At 54.9% G+C, this 19,713-nt stretch overlaps 8 protein-coding genes across 8 annotated transcripts; 3 read left to right on the forward strand and 5 right to left on the reverse strand.

Moving 5' to 3' along the window:
- Positions 1-211: 211 nt before the first annotated feature.
- On the forward strand, positions 212-4,457 carry BKA78DRAFT_254996 (nuclear pore complex protein; the record flags this gene model as incomplete). The annotated part of the gene is made up of 4 exons (XM_066884955.1): positions 212-494; positions 568-3,018; positions 3,065-3,153; positions 3,204-4,457. 4 exons carry the CDS (start codon positions 212-214, stop codon positions 4,455-4,457), a joined length of 4,077 nt encoding a protein of 1,358 aa, XP_066742116.1.
- A 1,452-nt stretch (positions 4,458-5,909) lies between these two features.
- Positions 5,910-7,470, reverse strand: BKA78DRAFT_320779 (uncharacterized protein; the record flags this gene model as incomplete). The annotated part of the gene is made up of 1 exon (XM_066888973.1): positions 5,910-7,470. A coding segment is annotated over exon 1 (848 nt), but the record flags the coding sequence as incomplete, so codon positions are not given.
- Positions 7,471-8,665: 1,195 nt separating this feature from the next.
- On the reverse strand, positions 8,666-9,978 carry BKA78DRAFT_332753 (pol II transcription elongation factor-like protein subunit Cdc73; the record flags this gene model as incomplete). Its single annotated transcript, XM_066890012.1, has 2 exons — positions 8,666-9,325; positions 9,373-9,978. The coding sequence occupies 2 exons, from the start codon at positions 9,976-9,978 to the stop codon at positions 8,666-8,668; spliced, it is 1,266 nt and encodes a 421-aa protein (XP_066742118.1).
- A 217-nt stretch (positions 9,979-10,195) lies between these two features.
- BKA78DRAFT_320784 (glutamate 5-kinase) lies at positions 10,196-11,726 on the reverse strand. The gene is made up of 2 exons (XM_066888974.1): positions 11,626-11,726; positions 10,196-11,560 (listed from the first exon to the last, which is right to left on the reverse strand). Exons 1-2 carry the CDS (start codon positions 11,705-11,707, stop codon positions 10,254-10,256), a joined length of 1,389 nt encoding a protein of 462 aa, XP_066742119.1. The 5' UTR covers positions 11,708-11,726; the 3' UTR covers positions 10,196-10,253.
- A 275-nt stretch (positions 11,727-12,001) lies between these two features.
- BKA78DRAFT_254166 (mitochondrial inner membrane protease atp23) lies at positions 12,002-12,830 on the forward strand (the record flags this gene model as incomplete). The annotated part of the gene is made up of 3 exons (XM_066884876.1): positions 12,002-12,230; positions 12,294-12,550; positions 12,603-12,830. The coding sequence occupies 3 exons, from the start codon at positions 12,002-12,004 to the stop codon at positions 12,828-12,830; spliced, it is 714 nt and encodes a 237-aa protein (XP_066742120.1).
- Positions 12,831-13,147: 317 nt separating this feature from the next.
- BKA78DRAFT_254437 (kinase-like domain-containing protein) lies at positions 13,148-14,466 on the reverse strand (the record flags this gene model as incomplete). The annotated part of the gene is made up of 3 exons (XM_066884902.1): positions 13,148-13,297; positions 13,346-14,311; positions 14,362-14,466. The coding sequence occupies 3 exons, from the start codon at positions 14,464-14,466 to the stop codon at positions 13,148-13,150; spliced, it is 1,221 nt and encodes a 406-aa protein (XP_066742121.1).
- Positions 14,467-14,689: 223 nt separating this feature from the next.
- On the forward strand, positions 14,690-16,124 carry BKA78DRAFT_320789 (type 2A phosphatase activator TIP41). Its single transcript, XM_066888975.1, has 3 exons — positions 14,690-15,102; positions 15,164-15,931; positions 15,977-16,124. Exons 1-2 carry the CDS (start codon positions 14,810-14,812, stop codon positions 15,672-15,674), a joined length of 804 nt encoding a protein of 267 aa, XP_066742122.1. The 5' UTR covers positions 14,690-14,809; the 3' UTR covers positions 15,675-15,931; positions 15,977-16,124.
- Positions 16,125-18,046: 1,922 nt separating this feature from the next.
- Positions 18,047-19,127, reverse strand: BKA78DRAFT_297881 (uncharacterized protein; the record flags this gene model as incomplete). The annotated part of the gene is made up of 4 exons (XM_066886827.1): positions 18,047-18,150; positions 18,211-18,399; positions 18,464-18,652; positions 18,719-19,127. The coding sequence occupies 4 exons, from the start codon at positions 19,125-19,127 to the stop codon at positions 18,047-18,049; spliced, it is 891 nt and encodes a 296-aa protein (XP_066742123.1).
- Between the last annotated feature and the right edge of the window lie 586 nt (positions 19,128-19,713).

A 19,713-nucleotide genomic window follows, 5' to 3' on the forward strand; every position in this document is an offset into this window, starting at 1 on the left:
TTCACCAAGCTCCAGTCAGCTTTGCACCCTTCACCTCTCCGCCGTCCGCGCCCTCGACCTTCCCAGCCTCTTCTCTTCCATTCGTTCTGTATGCATGCTCATGGTTAAGGCGTTGCGCGTCCTCCAGCATCATTCACCAAGCCGACTGGCGCCCGCCTAATATCATCAACACACACCACTCGACAACACCACGCGCTGAACGCGACGAGAAATGAACGCCGGCCCCGCGACTCCTCAGCGGCCCTTGCCGGGCACCTACTTTGCGACTCCAGGCCCCGTAGGACGTCCTGCTCAACCTGTATTCGGACGCGCGCCCGCAGCTCCCGCAAATCCGGCTCCGCAACCACAACTAGCACCCGTTGCTGCTGTTGCGCCCGCCCAGCAACCGCTCCAGGCGCTACCCGAGATACAGCCCATTGAGCGCGCAGCGAGGACGGTCAATGACACGTTGACCCAGGAGGCTAGATATCCCGACTTGGACAGCTACATTACGCGTGAGTGCCTCGAAAGCGCCGACTCTGTGTCGAGAGGCGCAAGAGAATCAAGTGACGCTAAATGTTTGTGTAGAGGGAATATCGTCCGACTATGACATCCCGAGAAGCAATGCCCTGGCGCCGTTCCAGCAGGTCAAGACATACAACATCCCTGACCGGATATTCGAGCAGTACAATGACGCGCAAGTAAGCACAATGTTTGGGCTGTTCGCCGAGTTGAACCACGCCTGGGTCGTCATTGACAATGCGCTCTACATGTGGGACTACACGCACCCAAACCCGGAATTGGTGGCGTGGGCAGCCCAGCAAAACACCATTACTGCGGTGAAGCTCGCAAAGCCGCGGAGTAAGGTCTTCATCCCGACCATCACACACATCCTCGTTGTTGCGACGATAAACGACATGTTCATCCTCGGGGTGTCGTATGAAAAGGGCCCTGAAGGCGTCAGTGTCGTGCGGCTGTACGAAACAAAAATGCAGGCGTCGGTCAGGGGTTTGGACGTAAGATGTATAGAGGGCTCAGCCAAGACGGGAAGAATCTTCTTTGGTGGCAACACAAACGACGATGTGTACGAGCTTACCTACCAGCCGGAAGAGAAGTGGTTTGGAAGCAAGTGCGGCACCGTCAACCACGTCAACAAGAGTTACCTCAGTTGGAACTACGCGGCGACAATGGTTGGCTTTGGCAAGCACCCTTCACACGAGCACGTAGTCCAGCTGGCTGTGGACGACACGAGAAACTTGTTGTACACGCTCTCCAACAACTCGACAATACGCGTTTTCCACATGAGGAACATGACGGCCCTGGACTGTGTCATCACACGGGCATTCTCGACCTTGAGGACACAAATAGGCCACATGGTTGCTTCGTCACAGCTGATTGCCAACAATACCTCAGTAGTCGCCATTACGCCCATTACCGCCACAGAAGCAGCGCGTTTGAATCTGGTCGCCATAACCAACACTGGCTGCCGCATATTCCTCAGCGCCACCTCCGGAGGTTACTACGCCACAGATGTCGCCAGTGCCCCGACGAGCATGCAAGCTCACCACGTCAAATTCCCTCCTGGTAACGCACAAGCCGACAACGCCGCAGTGCCAGTCGGCGCTTACCAAGTCCCTGCCATCAACACTAATTCCTCAGCCCTTACCCTTACAACAAAAGCCGCTCGTTTTGCCCCTGGCTACTTCCTCTACTTTGTCCGTACGGACGCCAACACGAATGCTGAACAGCTTTTCCTCTCTACTCCGGATTCTGGTCGGATCGCCCGCCCGGCTGAGCCCGCGGCCATACCCCGCTACATTGAAAAGGGGCAATGGATTCCTCTCGGCAACAGCATGCAAGCAATTGGTTTGGTTTCGGAGCCGTTTGGAGCCAGCAAGCAGCCAATAGGCTTTGGCAACGAGTTGGCCGTTCAGTTCGACCAACCCACAAGCGAGTTTGCCATCTTGACCAGTTCGGGCGTGCACGTCATCCGGAGAAGGAGACTTGTAGACATCTTGGCTGCTGCCATGAGGTCTGGCGGGGGTGAGGAGGGTTTGGAGAGTGAAGTTAAGAATTTTGTGCGCGCCTATGGTCGTACTGAGCTCTGCGCTGCCGCATTGGCAGTAGCATGCGGTCAAGCATCCGACGTGACGCATGACTTCCGCCTCGCGAGGATGACTGATCAAGAGACGCTCGAGTTTGCGCGCAAGGTCTTCATCGAGTACGGCGGCAAGCCGACGTACAATGAAAACTTGCAACTCGACAACACCACTCAACCCATTGACAACGTCAGGCCATCGCCGCGCCACGACGGTGTCGCCTTGTACATTGCAAGGCTCCTGCGCTCCGTCTGGAAGTCGCCAATCTTGAAGGAAAACATTACGCCCAACAGCGGCCTGCAGGTGGAGGCAACAGTCGCTACGGCTAAGCTTCAGGGCATCCAGCGCGACCTAACCCACCTCAAGGAGTTTTTCGACAACAACAAGTCCTTCATCGAGGGTTTGAGCGGGCCTGAGATCCGTGGGCAAACGCCCCAGGAAGAGCTCTCTCTCCGGGGCGAGCACCGTGCGATGAATGCTTTGCTGACATTGCTCAACAATGTTGTCGAGGGCATTTCTTTCGTTCTGGTCCTCTTCGACGAAAAGGTCGATGAGATTGTCCTTTCCCTGCCAGATGACATTCGGCAGCGGGTGCGCGAGCTCACATTCGAGAGCCTCTTCTCTTCTCCTCCTGGAAGAGACTTGGCCAAGGAGCTCGTCAAGGCCATTGTGAACCGCAACATCCAAAAGGGATCCAATGTCGACACCGTCGCTGATGCTTTGCGCAGAAGATGCGGAAGCTTCTGTAGCGCTGACGACGTGGTCATCTTCAAGGCACAGGAGAATCTTCGCAAGGCTGCTGACGCGGGCAAGGACTCGGAGACGGGTCGCACTCTGCTGAATGATAGCTTCAACCACTTGATGAGGGTCGCTTCGAGCTTGTCCATGGAGGTCCTCCAGGTTGCCGTCGAGCAGTACATTGCCATGGAGTTTTTCGCAGGTAAGTTTGGCGGGCAATTTCTTCGACTGGGCACTGACTGTTCTAGGCGCCATCCGTCTGATTCTTCAGGTGGCAAACCAACGTGATCGTGGCAACAGGGCTCTTGGCTACATAAAAGACGGCATGGCGGCAACTGTAAGTGTACCGCAATGACAATACCATCGCGAAAGCTAACGAAGTAATAGGACCCCCGGCGAAGAGACTACGACAGACGTAGGGAATGCTACAACCTCATTCACAGAGTTATCCAGGCAGTCGATGCCGCAGCAGACGCCGAGCCGTCGCTGATTGATGGCCACTTCTCCGCAACCGAGACTCGGAAGCAAGAAGCGTACGAGGAGATCAACGGATCCACAGACGAGGTCTTCCAGATTCATCTCTATGACTGGTATCTCGAGCAAGGCTGGAGCGACAGGCTGCTCGACATCGAGTCGCCTTATGTCGTCACTTACCTGGAGAGGAAGTCGGAAGAGGAGGCTAGACACGCCGACTTGTTGTGGAAATACTATGCACACCATCGCCGGTTCTTCGAGGCTGCCGAGGTGCAACTGACACTTGCCAAGAGCAGTTTCGATCTGACTCTGGAGCAGCGCATCCGGTACCTCAGCCAGGCCAAGACAAACGCATCTGCTCGCCTGACGGGCGTGAGCGATGTTCGCATGACCCGCCAGTCACGCCAGGAGCTCCTCCGCGAAGCCACTGACCTGCTCGACTTGGCCAACATCCAAGGTGACATTCTGGAGCGGATGAGGTCCGACCGCCGTCTTACAGCAGACCGACGCCCGCAAGTTCTCCGCGAGCTCAACGGCCGGGTTCTCCCTCTCGACGACTTATTCAGCATCTACACCGACCAGGCTGCCTACTACGACCTCAGCCTGCTCATCTACGCCGTCGCCGACCACCGCGACCTCACCAACATCCGCGCGACATGGCAGAACCTCTTCGAGCAACTGCACGACGTGGCGTTGCACTCGAACCAGCGGCCGTGGGAAGTAGTAGCGGACAAGGTGCGCGAGCTCGGCACGCGCCTGCAGCTCAACGAGACCGTCTTCCACATACCGACCGTGGTGCTGCTGCTCGAGACGTACGCGTTCCAGTACCAGCGCGGGCACGGCGGGCCAACGTGGGTGGCCGACGTCTTCCTCGACCTGGGTGTGCCGCACGAGCAGCTGGTCGCCGTGCTCGAGTCCATCTGGTACAACAACGAAGCGCCCTTCACGGCGCGCGCCCGCCGCTGGCCCGCCCAGGACCTCATCCGCGTCTGCGAGGCGTGGTTCGACGAGTCGTCGCGCGGCGGCGGCTACGCCTTTGGCGGTGTCGAGAACGCGGCCGCCATCACCGAGCTCCTGAGCCAGCTGCAGGCGGCGAGTTTGTTGGACCAGGAGTTTTTGGAACGCACGATTGATTTGAGGGGCCGGATTGAGGTTGTTTTGAGGTAGAGCGAATAACGCGTATGGTGGCGGTTGATGGGTCATGGTTGGCGTATGCTGCTTGATGTGCGAGAAAAAAGACAGAGTGCGAGAGCAATCAGGATAGGAAGTAGTTGAGTTGTGAACGACAGACAAACGGGATGCATTATCGTTGAATTGTTCATCGCGCCTTCCATTAACGGCGGCGTCGCCGTAGCAAAGTCAGTGCTTGGTAGCCAGGAGTCATCATCATGTTTTCTTGCGGTTTTCTTTCTTCCTTCGTGTGTAGATCTTACATTTTTCCTCGTCTGCTTTGCATTCCTCGGAATTCTTATTGGATTGGCCACTTCTAACACGTCAAGGAGGCAGGAGCATAGGTGAGATCTAGGAAGAGGCACGTTGGTAGAGCAGTAGTGTGAAAGTCCCGCGGCGCCATGTGATTCTAGCAAAAGAGCAAAAAAGCGAGCCAATTGAATTTCCATGTTGACAGTTGAGCGTCTAAGAGCGAGTGTTTGCATGAGAAGATAATTGGGTTACGGAAAAGAAAGAGTTTCTTCGTCGTGCTCGTTTTTATTTTTCTTCACCTCGTCTTCTCCCTATTTCCTTGTGTTCATGTTTGCCCTATCTGCCGCTCCTCCCCATTTCCATTTCTTCCGTCTAGCTTTGGTCCCAGGAGCCATTAATAAAGCGCAAAAAAACATGACCACCAGTAAGTAGATTTCGCTTACCAAACCATCCTCATGGTCAAAAGACCAAAAAAGAGCAAAAAAACAAGTTGGACCTTGACGGACTCACTCGAACCGGGATCTAGTCGACGCAATGGTCAAATCAAGCACCTTGTCACTTCAGTGTTGCAGAGCAGAGCATTTTCCACGCGGGCCAAGCGGCCCAACTTGTTGAGAGTATAGGCTTGCTGAATCGATTTATGTGGAGATGTTTTGGAAGAGGGAGGCACTTAGGTTTGGTGATGGGATTGTCCCGGCTCACTCAGCTGTGGGATATCTTGTTGTTGTGTTTTATCTCAGCCAAACATGTTCAGTTGATTGGTTTACCAGTGTTTGAGCAATCGCAAGTTAGGAACTGTCTTGTCTTCTCTGTGCAGTATCCCCCTTTCCTGGAATATGCGCTTCTTGGAAAACGAGAATAAGACTTGAGAGCAAGACGTGCCACGTCAACACCTCAGCTACTAATCTGTACCAATGACCACACACGTGGCTTCGCTCGGCTGCACCGGCCAGGTCAGCGTGTACTATACTGTATGCAACCGTCAAGAGGCCGAGCCAGACAGGCCTGCTCACACGCGAGTGGAACGTAGGAATCGAGTCTATATTCGCCAATCGTCTCCGCTGAGCAAGCGCTCTTGCTCCCACATTGCTCCAATCCGAGTGCACAAAACCGACATCATCTCCTCACTCGCTCTGCCAGCTCCCACCACCACCCTACCACCCCGCCCCCCTGACACACCCTCCCAACCTCCCCACACCACTGAAGATCAATCTGATTGGCGCGAGGATGACCCACAGCGCTCGGCCCAAGGCGCCGAGGAGGTAGAACGCGGCGAGCAGACCCCACAGCCCGAGGAACAGTTTACCGACCAGCAGGGCGTTTTCGCGGGTGATGGTCAGCGAGAGTACGGGCGATGGTGACGAGGCCGTTGTCGTTTGGGACACGTCTGGTTCTGCCTTTGCTTTTGCCTCCGCCTCTTTCGCAGCAGCGACGGCGGTCTTGCTCGTGGACAGCGCGGATGCGGCCGCGGTAGCATCGGCTGTGGCGAGGGATTTTGCGGTCGTGGATGTCGGACGAGAGCTAGGAGGGACGATTTTCGCTGCACTGCTGCGGGCTCTTGCTGGCTCCGTGGTGGCAGTAGCAGCGGCAGGGGCAGTGGCGGCTTGAAGAGGGGCGCTCGAATGCCGTTTCGCCTTCGCGGCCGTGATGCGGTCGAGTGCGGCTTTGAGCGTGGCACTCCTGTCCGCAGACGCAGACGCTGAAGTCGATGCCGGTTCTCTCGCGGCAGTGACGGTGCTTTTGGATCTCGACTTGGGTTTTGGCGGTTGGTCTGCTGCTTCGTCTGTTTTTGCCTTTTCTGATGAAGTTTTTTTGTCGTTTGGACTTGCGGATGCTGGGAGTAGCTCCTTTTCTCGTCGGTACCCCTTTTCTCTCTTCTTGTGCTTGGTCTTCTCTTTCTCCTTGTCTTTTTCTATGCTGACTCGCTTTTCCTTCTCCTTTTCTTGGTCAACTTTCTTGCTGGTCGTCACAACAAGTCTCGGCACGCCAGTCCCATTTAGCCGTGTGGGCGTCTTCTGCGCTAAAACCGCATCCGACTTGTACACAGGCTCGATGGTATGGCTTCGGCTGCTGACAATAGAGGCCCTTGTCTGAGTCGACTGGTTCCATGTTTTGGGGATGTACTCGTGCTTGGGCGGCACCGGCGGAGCGTCTTCTCCGCACTCCCTTGACAAGGGCTTCCTCGTGATTTCAATCTTTGCAAATTTTGGTATCGGCGAAGCGAAGACGCTGCCGGGCGGCGGACTTGGTAGCTGGTGGTGCATCGGCGGCGACGGGGGATTGTAGCATGGATAGCTGACTGCGCAGTCGTCTGAGAAGCGAACATGACGAGACGACGGCTCGTGTTGAGGTACCGAAGGCAGTTCCATTTCGGGAGCAGCGCTGCTGGCGGGAAGCTCATATATCCTTCGGCTGACAGTTGTGACCCAAGTTGCTATGGCGTCTGTCCCTTCACTTGTCGTCGTCTTCGGCGGCGGCGGGCTTACGCGTAGTGCTCCAGGTATGCGCAAGTGGTCTGGGTCAAAAGCAGCAAAGTGTGTCGGGCAAGGCTGCGTTTGTAAGGGCGAGATGTCGCTCAATCCATCTGGTGGCTCCTCGACTTCGTCCTCGACGTATGGTGCAGGTGGTTTCCGCTTCAGCGTGGAGACTTTTCTCAAAGGACGCCAAAAATCAGGCCATCGATCTCGCGGCCTCTGCTCATTGTCGAGAGAGTGTACCTCGAATTTTTGCGGGCCGTGATTTGCGTCCTTTGCCCCGCGTAATGCAATGGGCTCGGGACGCTCCGTCACTACGCTCGAGAAAGCCGGGCTCATTCTTCCAGTGTGAGGATTCGGGTTCTGCACTGTGAGGTAGTCTTCCGTGTCTTTGATGGAAAGATGAGTCTTCCCCTCAGTCGGGTGGACATATGGGACGATCGATCCTGAAGAAGACGACAAGTCGCTGTCGTCCCCGAGCTCTGGAGGTTGGAGAAGCAATCGGTTCTTCCAATTTCGTGGTTTGCTCTGCGAGGCTTTGCCATGACCTGCACATTCTTGGTGGGGCGACTCCGACTGGAATGCGGCTGGGGTTGAGGAATGTGGTGCTCGCATGGCTGCGAGCAATGACGAACACAGACGTGGCGACGCGTCCTGACTCCGAAGGCGCGAGTATGTCGCGTGAGTGCTCTACGGTGGCGTGAGGGAATACATTCATGATAGTAAGTATTGAATTCAAATCAAGCCGTGGATGATGGCTTGAAGTGGATCGTGTCCGGTTTTACTACAGTCTTGTTAGCCAGTGTCTTTGACCTTTGACGGGACAGCCTAAGGAGGCCTCGGAACCGCTCTTGTTGGCATAAGGGCTCTTGATCAAGACAGAAAGCATGTGAGTAGCTCCTTCATTGCAACCTGCACGTTGAAGAATAGCTTCTCCACGAACAGGTCATGATTGTCTAGAGCGCATTGTGTCACGAAGTTGGAAATCGGCCATTCTCAATTCGGCATTAATTTTGAGGGGCATTGTAGCTCATTTTCGAAGAGACCCGACCCCCAAGTAAGGCCATTTCTGCTGCGCGTCCCAGAGGCTGCGGATGGACTCCACACAGATCTCATGCCTCTTGTTGAGCCATGGCCGACTCGGGTGAGTACGCGCATTCAGAAGAGGCTTGAACCGTAACCGGAGGTCTTTGTCGTTCGCGACTTGGACACTGGAATGTGTCCCCAACCCCCGGTTTTGACAGCACCGGTTTCGACCGGCTGGGACTGAACGCGGTTTGAATGAATTTTCCCAATGCGGGGCACGTTGGTGTTACGTGCAATTTTCAACGCCAATCCCATCCTCGCGCGTCATTGTTTTTTTCTTCGCCCAGCCCGAGCGAAGTAGAAAGCCTCCGTGTGCCTAGAGCGGTTCAATCGAATCCAACCCGCCTTGACGATGCGTTTTCAACCGGACTCATTGCCGATACCAAGAGCTTATCACCTCATGGACGGCAGTCCATCCTTAGTCCAGCCCTTGGCTCTCATGCTCGTCTCGACTGCACTCCAAATCTGCTCCACGACCTCCCTGTCTCGCCACCTTGCTGTAGCGCCTTGATTCGGCGTCCATTTATCCACCTGCGCGCAAACAACGCCTCTACCCCAGCCCTTCACAGTCTCAGGCACAGTCTCGCCTCGCCAGCCCACGTAAACACCTAGCGCATGGCTGAAAAGCTCAGCAGGTTGTGTCCACTTGTATGATTTGAACTGCCACGTCTGGCCAGTCGTGAAGACGGCTACCACGCGCTGCCAGTAGTCGGGTTTGAACTGATCCGGCGAGTCGACGAGGATGAACCGCATTGGACGAGACGGATCGATGCCGGGAAGAGTGCGCATCAGGTGGAGGAGGTTGGGACCACCTCCGGCCGAGTCTGCGGGTTGAAAGAGACCACCGTCCAGAAACGACTTGATATTTGACATGCGCAGGAGCGATGACGCAGAGGGCGATAGAAGAATGATGGGCTCTGGACGGCGTCCACTAGGTTTCTTGAGGTTGGAGACGAGGGCGGGACTCGACACGGCCATTGATGGCGCAGCGTGGCCTGCGCGTTTTCCGTGTCCGAGAAGGGATGCGGCGTGTTTGCGCACATGTGAAAAGTCCTGCTCATGTTAGCAACCTTGAATCACCAATGCGCCTAGTCTCATACCGTGGGCTTGATGCCGCGCAGAACACTATTGCGGTCTCCCATCCGCCGCTCGCAGTTGTAGATTTCCAGCAGACGCGGATCTGGCTGAGCCTTGCCGGTCTTGGGCGCACCACTCGGGACGGTCGAGATACCTCCAGCAGTGCCTGCGGCAATGTCTGCTGAGCTTGCGGCCTGGCTTGTCTCTGATGGCAGCGGCTTGATGTTCTCGCTCTCCTCCGACCCGCCTTCAAGCCAAGTAATAAGGTCGAGCTTCTCAGCAAACACCAGATTCTTGACTGCACCCCCTGCACCGCCTGGGGCCACTAGCTCCTCATTAAGACGTTGTACTGAGGTAATGTATTCTGGAACCGCAGCATCCTTCTTCAGCCAAGTAAAGTATACGCTGCGCAAGTCGATTGGCTGGCCACCGGAAAGAAAGCGCGTAGGTGCACTGAGAGGAATGGCGCGGTGCTGTCCGTCTTCGTGATTGAACTGTAAGAATGTCGCTTTGGCGAGGTTCTGCTCGACATCCTGAGCATGGGAGGCGTCGGCAGCGGTAGTGGGGATCGGAGGCTTGTTTGCCGCAATGGCAGCACGCAAGTTAAGAAGGGGGTCGGTCTCGGCCATGCTGGTGGTTTGCGACAATGCAAGTGAGGGTTGGATGGGAGGATGGTGTTGAGTAGGTAGAGGATGTGTCGCGGCCGCAGACGAGTCGACGCGGCGAGCTCTAGAGATGGTCCGAGCGTCTCCTCTACAGGGTCGCCTGAGGTGGGCTTCAAGCAGCTCCGCAAGTCATAGACTTTTTCGATAAAACTTCACTAGTACAGCAGTCTCACTTTCCTGACCGTAGTTCAAGGCTCTATTTTCATTCCTGCTGAAAGCTGGTTTGGACCTCTACCGTCTCATTGCCCCTCTAGATTTGGCCCTGGTGATGCAGGTCTACTCCTCAAAATGCCAAAAAGAGCTATGTTTTCCCTCAAGGCAACATACTCACTATCAGCATATCCGAGCACCTTGTGGATCTCGGTACTCCTGATGCCTCTTATTCTCTTGATCTCATTGGCCGAGTAATTCACCACAGCCCTTCCCACCTCCGTTGGTGCTGGATTCTCCTTTTCAAAGCCGGCCTCGCTGTCAGCCGAACGCTTGACGACCATGAGCCGCACGGCTTCTTGCTGCGCAAAGTGCCCATCAGCATCTACAATGCCTGCAGGCAGTAGACCGGCTTTGTCCACAAGTGCTTTGTAGGCTCCCTCGTCAATGTACACGACGCCATGCGGGGCCAGACCGTGAAGTAGCCAGAAGTACCGATCCCGTATCGTGTGTACTTGAGGCAAGAAACGGGTATGCAAAGGGGCCTCTAAGCCGCTCGACGGATCGACTATGGCCGGATTTTCAGTTTTCTGAACGTCGGTGATGTCCAGAGCGTCCGTTTTGCTTTCGAGTGTCTCCCCAGTCTTTGCAGACCCAATGGAATGAATAGATTTCTTGGCTTCCGCGTACCGTACGATAGCCGCAATATTTCCAGGCTTCGCCGAGTTGGTAATCACAGTAGTGACGCCAGCGGAAGTGGCCAACCGCGCCGCGACAATCTTGGTCGACATGCCTCCTGTACCCAGGGAAGAGCCAGCCGAAGATACGTCTGCAACAAGGTCCGCAATATTCTCCACCACTTCAATTGGCTTCGCGTCCGGATTTGACCTCGGATTCTTGTCGTACAAGCAGTCCACATCCGTCATCAGGAACAGGTAATCAGCCTGCACCATGCCTGCCGTGATTGCTGAAAGGGTATCGTTGTCGCCAAACTTGATTTCCGTGACCGCCAGAGTATCGTTCTCGTTTACAATGGGAATAACGCCCATGTGTAGGAGCTCGTTGAACGTGTTTTGCGCATTCAGGTACTGTGTTCGGTCCGCAATGTCGTTTCTGGTAAGAAGAATCTGGGCCACTGGCTGTGCCATGTGCGAGAATAGCTGGTCCCAAAGACTCATCAAGCGGCATTGTCCAATCGCGGCCAGCGCCTGGACTTCGGGGAGGTGTTTGGGACGGCGCTGCTTGTTCATCTGGCGCAGGGCGACGCCAATGGCACCTGAGGACACCAGGACAACCCTATGACCATCTTTGCGCAACTTGACGCATGTCTCGACTATGATGCTGAGAATAGAGAGCCGTGGCTCGTGGGTTTTCTCGTCAATGATTGACGAGGTGCCTGAGTTGCGTGTTAGCTATTTTCCGTCGTTGACTCTTTGGTATCATGTACAGGCCGCGCTGTACCAAGCTTGATTACTACAGTGAGGTGTTTCTTCATCCTGAAATCCACCTCCTGAGCAAGACGGGGAGATGTGTGCGTTGTCATTGTTCTGCCAAAAGTGCGGGATGACTCCATTAAATGATCGTCGCCATGGCTCGGGGGTCCGAGGGCAGTCTTTAAGACGTTGCCGCCATTGCTGGGCCGTCTATGTAAGGGCGCGGCTTTGACTTTTCCTTCCATGCCGACCATTTTTCTTCACCGCCTTCGACACGCCCTACGCACATCCTCCGCAGACTGATGACATCCAACCTCAATCTATCGTCTTCACGTCCAAGCTTCCGTCAAAAGCACAGCGCCTAATTCGTCGTTTGTGGCATTTTGCGACACATCCGCTCCACAATGGCCGAATCAACAGACTCCGAACGCAAGCCTACTCCATCAGCGCCCGCCGCAGCAGCCCAGGCGCAACCGGACGCAAGCTTCTACAACTGGAGCTCCTTCTTCTCCATCCTGTCCGGCCAAGCATCGCAGGAGGACAAGCAAAAGTACTTCCTCAGTCGGGATCTGGCGAACGAAGAGAGCGACATCAAGCGGGTAGAAAAGCAGCGCGATTGGCTGTTCCAGAACAGTAAGTATCACGATGGGCCATGTCCAAACGCTTTCGAGCTCTCGCTAAAGCTGTTTACTGTAGGCCCCGTCATTCGCTTCCTTCGAGATGAGATCAACAAGCTCGGTGGCGACATCAATCCCATAAATGTGCGATGTCGTCGCTGCACAACGGCGCAAGGCGGCGGCATAGATCAGGACTATGGCATTTTGATATGCGCAAACCACATGCGGAATCAAGGACATGTTGAGGATACCATTGCACATGAGATGGTGCACGCCTACGACTACTTGAGGTTTAAGGTTGACAGATGGAATCTGAGGCACCAAGCTTGCACCGAGGTAAGCGCCGCGTGTGTGATCGGAGACAGGTGGGAGACTGACAGCAGAACAGATTCGCGCTTCGACTTTGAGTGGCGAGTGTAGATTCACGCGCGAATTCTTTACGAGGGGCCAATGGAGATTTACACAGCAGTTGCAAGAGTGCGTCCGGCGACGAGCCACCCTCTCTTTGATGGCGAGACCAAGCGTCAAGGACGATGTACATGCCGCACGGATCGTCAACGAAGTGTGGGACAGCTGCTTCAACGACACCAGGCCATTCGACGAGATCTACAGATGAAGAGCATCTATGGAGCTACTTGTTCTGAAATAATGGTTTCTACATTTGTATCATTACCCATCTGCATAGCGCCGGCGTTTGGTCGATACCAAAATCAAATCCACTCTCATACTCAACTCCTGCGCCCATGCCGTTCCCATGCCTACCGGATATATATCGAAAACGCCTTGACCCGTGCCAAATCCATGCCGGCATACCAATCAAAGAAACCGAAATTGTCGTCCGCGCCTTTACTCACCAAACCGCTTCAAACTCCTCGCAATGGAAAATTTGTTCGATGAAAATTTGGAAAGGACTCATTGTCGCGGCGACGTGCTTCAAGTCTCCGACTTGTCACTGGTTCTGCTCTTGAGCGAGCTCGAAGTGCGATTGTAGCTCCTCTCGCCCTTGACGCAGTGCTTGACAATCCAGGAATGTCTCTCGACATCCTCCAGCGGAAGACGCTTTGATGGATCAAGAACGAGCAGCTGAATCATGTCAGTCATGTACTTGGAGAATCTGAGAAGTTGAATTACCTTTTTGATCAGATCCCTCGCCTCGGGACTAACGAAGCTGGGGATCGTCATGTCGCCCCTGGCAATTCTGCGCTGGGTCATGACAGGCGTGTCTTCAAATGGCGCCTCTCCAACCAAGAACTCGTATGTCAAGACGCCCAAGCTCCAGAGGTCGACTTTTTCGTCGTAGTAATTTTCCGAGCTGCCGGGCTTGATCATCTCAGGGGGTAGGTAGTCGAGCGTGCCGCACATTGTATTGCGCCTGTTGTTTGGCGCGTGCACACTCCATCCGAAATCAGAAATCTTGATCTCGTCGTGGATGCCGACCAGGATGTTTTCGGGCTTTATGTCACGGTGCATGACGTGCTTCTTGTGCAGGTACTTGAGCGCGGCCGCCATCTGCGCAATGTACTGCGCAGCCTTCCACTCGGGGAACTTTTGCTCCTTGCGAAGGTGCTTGTACAGCTCACCCTTGCCGGCGAATTCGAGAATGAGAAAGATGCGCTTCGAGTCGTGGAAGTGGCCGTACAGCCTCAGGATGTTGGGGTGCGCCAGGTTGGACTGAATCTCGATTTCACGCCGCACCTGTTTTTCGACCTTGCCTTGCTGCAGCTCGGCCTTGTGCAGGACCTTGAGGGCACAGACAAATCCAGAGTTCCTCTCCTTGGCCAGGTACACCCGACCGAATTTCCCCTTGCCAAGGGGCTTGCCAATCTCAAACATGTTCAGGTTGAATTGGCGTGGGGCGGAGGGCTGCTTGTAGAGGACGCTGTCTGAACTCCTCTGGACAAGCTCATCGGACGGCCGTGCGGGCTTCTCTCCCCGCAGGTGCTGGGCGGCTTGTGACGGAAGAGTGACCTTGGTAATGCTATTACTGCTATAGGCCTTGGGAGCGTTGGGCTGCTGCAGTCTTTGGAGTGGGAGTTTGATGCGGTTCGCGCTGGTAGAGTTGAGTCCCGAAAGGCTTGCGGCAGTAGAGAGGGAGCCCTACAACAATTAGTATGAGTTGAGGTGATGTCCGATGTTTTTCAATATACCTTGGATTTGTGGTACCCGTGTCCCGCCTTGGGGTGCGGGACGTCTTCATTTTCATTGTTGATTGAGATGCGCTCGAGGGCGTGTTCGATCGCTTCGGTGGCCATGATTGCTGTCTAGAGAATGATATGCAGTGCAGCGATTGAGCACGAATGTTGTCGTTGAATTTGGGGTTTGTCGTCCTTGGGGAGCAAGATCGTGGGGTGGAGCTGCGGACAGCGCAAAGTGCGTCTGTTGACGACGGTTGCTACAGAAACGTCACCTGCCGAAGATCAGCCGCATGACCTCAGTTCCGCCTTGCCGGCCTCATCCCGGTCCCACCTCCAACGACTGACGCCTGCGGGGACTTTGCGACAACATAACAGCTCACGTACTCTTTGCATCATCGTCCCAGGCCACATACAATTCCGATCGCGAGACGAAGCCTGCCATCTCCACCAGCCTACCAAGATGAGCGCAAGTTTCCCGTCCCCGACAGACCAAGGCAAATCCATCGTCCAGGCCGGATGGAAGATCACCACGCGCAAGCTGCCCATTCTGAAAGCGGGTCCGATTGAAGAGATGACGGATAAGTTGGGCATCGCACCACCAGAAATGATATTCGGCGACAATGCGGTACGGCTAGAGCACGTCGCGTCGGGATGGAACATTGAATTCAACGCGTTCGACGCGCTAGACCGGGTGGACAAGACTGGGAACTCGATGTTGAAAGTCGCGTACTCCAAGGAGTGGCAGCGAGATAGGTGGGCACATCCGGTCAATTTTGTTGGCATCCGAGAGACCTGAAAGTAACCCTCTGGCAAGATTGCAACACGCATCAGACATTAAAGAGGTCGTCAAGCCTTTCGACTGGTCATACAGCACCGACTATGCTGGCACTGTTACCGCAGATGGCCCCAGCTTACCCAAGTTTGAGCCGACCGAGACGCCCATTCCCTACGAGCTATTGAAACGCCCAGACCCTATCCTATTCTTCGACGAAGTGATGCTATACGAGGATGAGCTCGCAGACAATGGAATTGCGCTCCTCTCGTGCAAAATACGCGTCATGCCAGCTCGTCTTCTGCTCCTTTGCCGCTTCTTTCTCAGACTCGACGACGTCGTCTTTCGGATAAGAGACAGCCGCATCTTTGTCGAATTTGACACTGGAGAGGTCATCCGAGAATACACAGCGCGCGAGGAGAAGTTTGACGTTGTTCAGCGCAAGCTGGCAATCACCCGAGCTGATGTGCCGGCGCTCATGAGGGATCCCAACCGGCTGATGGGTGTGCTACCGGTGGTCGATGGCAAACTGGAACGTTGCATTCTCAAGTAATGTGACTTCCCCTTGCGAGATTCTGAACCTAGGTTTGTGGTTTGAGTCAACGAAAGACGTTGCCTGTCAACTGACCCTGCGGCGAAGCCGCGGCCGGCCGCCATGGCTCTGTCATCTCTGGACCCGTGAACCGCCCAGGTTTTCAAGGCACATTTCCTTGGATGAATATCTGGGAACACTCATCGAATGCGGCTGGGATTTTTGAATCAGCTGATGAGGGAATTTACTGCCCCATACTATCAAAGCTGTGTTTGAGAGTGAGTGCTCCAACGCGAGGCATGGCCATGGCTAACCGGGCGCAGGCTGAATGAGAGTTGTGAAGAAGATCGCATCTCGAGATCTGTAGATATCACACATTATGAGATCGTCAAAAAATCAAGTTGAAATGTCCATTGATGCCTGTATGTTGGCACTATGCCCCTGAATGAACCATGGCATCGAAAATGAGCAGTCTCGCTGCCGTTCCAAGGATCGATACACTACACAATTGGTGAACAGAATTCCATTACTTTCATGCTCAATTCGTGGCACACTCGAGCGAAAGTCCGTGGAAAAGGGACCATTCGGAATTGCAAAAGTCCAATACATAAAGGATTCAGTCACTTTCGCACCACGCTTTTGGCACCAAACCCAGGGTTTTACATGTATCTCATCAAGCACTGTGTGCTGTGCCTCTGCAGTTACTTGATCCGCCAAGAGCGTTTCTTTGCGAGCCAGGTCTGATAGAAAATCCCGCCATCTGAAGTCTGGTCGAGAGCACTGACCCTGATGCGCTCCCCGTGATATCCAGAACCGGATGTACAACTGCAGACTCTGGAGATGTTTACGTTCGGAATTCCCTAGTCGACCAGAATTTGAAGTACCATGTCTGACTCCTACTATTTTCCCGAGATATATAAGATTGTCTCTTCCCTCGTTCTCCGGACTCACTTCCATCTCCGTGCAACCGACCTCTCTCCACTCTCTCTCCACTCAGCTAAGTTCTCCAGCCAAAACAAACTCAGCCAAACACTCAACATGTCACAGAAATCGAACACCTCTTCCAGCCGCTCCCACGTGGCCTGGACCGGCGACCTCCCGCGTCCGGATCGCCGCCAACACCCCAGCCCGCCTCTCAAACGCGCTGCCTCGACCGATCTCGACCTCGAGGCTGAGAGGACTCGGTACAGGAAGGCGAGGCGCCACGCCCATGTGACGTGGGCCTCCAAACTCCTCCATCCGAGCCGTCGTCGGAACTACAGCCCTCCCGTCCAGCAGGCTGCCTCTTTCGACCGGGACCTCAACTTCGAGCGAGCGCGCTACAGCAGTGCCTCGTCCCAGAGCTCTCTAGGCACCCGCGTCGTCCTCGCCGGCTCCCTGCGGAACACCTCGGTAAGTTCTCTTGCTCCAACATCCAAGTCCTCTGCCAAGAAGGGGGAGGAGCCAAAGAACAAGTTTGGCTTTCGCTGGAGACTTTGAATCTCCACGCGTGCCGTTCTTGCTTTTTTCATGCTCCTTCTGCGTCTTCTTGATCAGCGCCAGGAGCTCCCTCGCACGGAGTGACTGGATAGAGCCGAGGCTGCTCTATGCCATCCCAAGCCTGGGTGGGTGGGAATCCCCGAGGCCGTCCAGCCCGGGGGGCCACCGTTTTTTCACTGATCTTCTTGTCATGGCAGATTCTTGTTTGATCGCGTCTGTCTCACCGAAGAATTGCACGTCGCTTCCTCTTTCTGGGGTAGGAAAACCTAGTGCCTAATGGATCTCCCTCGATGCTAGCTTGTCACCCAGACCGGTGCTGACCAATCAACGATTACCTCATTGAACAACAGTCGGTCTCATTATGGGACTCGATGGTAGTCTCATTTCATCCCACTTTCACGCTAAAAAGGATAAAACTCGCAGGGCCAACACCAAAGCCATGTCAGCCGTCAAAGAAGAAGACTGTTTTCTGAGAATCAACCTGCACCTTGACAACGAGCTCGAAATTTCCTCGCTTGCCAACGACGTCAATAACAGCACCGCGTAATGGAAAGCGAGACGAGGACAAAAAAGAGAGAAGGGGCAAAGGGGCAACCCCTCACCCACTACTCGCCACCGGCCAGCCTTCCAACAATAGAAGCCCGAGAGCAGCAGGCAGTTGAGAACTGTATAGGCAAATGTAGGAGTCAGTGACGGCCCCCGGCAGCAAAGACGCCAATTTGGTAGAAGGTAAGACTTGTTTTTCTCATTCTTGACTTGCTATTATTCAAAGAAAAGGCGTATCCATCTATTCATTCCGTCATGCCGGCACTTTGCAATTATTCTTACGTGTTTCAAAACACGTTCTCAGTCTCTGAATGTTCCATCTCATCATTTGGCTCCTTGCTAATCCAGTACAAGATTCAGGATCTCGTTTAGACAGAGACACCACCACAGGTCAAGCTGCCCGTGCCGTGGTTCTCGGCGCAGAGCTGGTTGTCGCAGCAGTCGGTGTAGACGCCGTTGTCACCACATTCAGCTGAAAACAGTCAGTCATCAAGAAGGGTGATTGAGAGACAGAGGGGATCATCGAACTTACAACCAAGAGCGAGGCAGCGCTTCTCGAGGACAGACTCGACGAGGGTTTCATTGGCGGGGGCGGTGTCCTCGGCAACATCGCGAGCCTTGACGGAAACACCGCCGCAGGTCAAGCTGCCAGTGCCATGGTTCTCGGCGCAAAGCTGGTTGTCGCAGCAGTCGGTGTAGACGCCGTTGTCACCGCATTCGGCTATGTGTACAATCAGCCTCCATTGACAATCAAACAGGGTCAACATAATGGATGGCAAACTTACAACCAAGAGCGAGACAGCGCTTCTCGAGGACAGACTCGACAAGGGTTTCATTGGCGGGGGCGGCGTCTTCGGCAACGTCGCGAGCCTTTACAGAAACACCGCCGCAGGTCAAGCTGCCCGTGCCGTGGTTCTCGGCGCACAGCTGGTCGTCGCAGCAGTCGGTGTAGACGCCGTTGTTGCCGCATTCGGCTATGTCCGGTCAGTCATCTTGATCTAACGAAGGGAGATCAGGAGATCAGGAGTCGTCGAACTCACCACCAAGAGCGAGGCAACGCTTCTCGACGAAGACAGCAGAGGCCCGCGCCTTGACAGGTCCGGGTGCGGAAGTAGTCTCCTGGGCCGGAGCCGACGACTCAGGCTCCGAAGGAGCAGACGTGGACTCGACCGGGGCAGATGCGGTATCAGCGGGAGCCGACGTAGACTCCTGGCGGACCACCACGCGCGTCTCGAGCGTCGTGGGAGTCTGCACAGGAGTGACGGCAGCGGCGACGGCCGTGGGGATGCGCGTTCCCGTGATGATGGTGATGCCGTCTTGGACAAAGGTCTTTGCGCTGACGACGTCGCGTGCTTCGCCCGGAATGCGTGTTCCGGTGATGGTGAAGACTTGACCATGCGCCATGGCAGGCGTGCAGGCGAGGATGGCGGCGGCGGCGGCGAACTTCATGGTTGCGGATTGAAGAGTATTAATAAATGAAGATATGGGAAGGTGAGAGGAAGCTTTTGTGCTTTGGATTGCTGGACTGAGAGTGATGCTGATGATGATGCCTCCAGAGACGTTTGATTCGACTCTTATACTTCCAGACCTACCTCGTCAACCAGCATCAAATCCTCCATCTGCTACTCGCGCCCCCATTCTCTCCGTTTGACTCTGCGAAGCCAAAATAGACAGCATCCCAGCTGCAGCGCTCCGCACAACACTGGACGTGATGGAGAAGAGCACAGGGGTGATTGTTCCTAAAGGAGTACCTGCAACCTCTGAAGCGTAAAGATTGACACGAAGACTTCGTGTCTGCCGGACCTAGAGGCTGGGTTTCGAAAGCGTAGCCCTCCACTGCCAGCTTTACCGCAGGCAGCGAGCGTTCGGAGTAGCCCCAGACCAGGGTGAAGGGGCCACATTAGCAATGCAAAATCTTCATGGAGAAGTAAAGGATCGTGGTCCTAGCCTTTGGCCAGAGGGCCGGCCCGCGGAGCTGTGCGTAGGGCTGTGTAGAAATAGGTGCGCATTAGGCAGTACCTGGGGGCCATGGCCA

Source organism: Phyllosticta capitalensis (genome assembly GCF_038381095.1).
Source record: "Phyllosticta capitalensis strain CBS 128856 chromosome Unknown BKA78scaffold_8, whole genome shotgun sequence".
NCBI classification, from domain to species: domain Eukaryota; kingdom Fungi; phylum Ascomycota; class Dothideomycetes; order Botryosphaeriales; family Phyllostictaceae; genus Phyllosticta; species Phyllosticta capitalensis.

What these genes read in the sequence shown, in the direction of transcription:
- BKA78DRAFT_320784 (XM_066888974.1), bottom strand. Translation starts at nt 11,707, where the DNA reads ATGACAACGCACACATCTCCCCGTCTTGCTCAGGAGGTGGATTTCAGG. An exon ending in CACTGTAGTAATCAAGCTTG is followed by an intron (nt 11,561 to 11,625) that starts GTACAGCGCGGC and finishes CACGCAACTCAG; the next exon opens with GCACCTCGTCAATCATTGAC.
- BKA78DRAFT_320789 (XM_066888975.1), top strand. Translation starts at nt 14,810, where the DNA reads ATGAGCGCAAGTTTCCCGTCCCCGACAGACCAAGGCAAATCCATCGTC. An exon ending in AAGGAGTGGCAGCGAGATAG is followed by an intron (nt 15,103 to 15,163) that starts GTGGGCACATCC and finishes CCCTCTGGCAAG; the next exon opens with ATTGCAACACGCATCAGACA.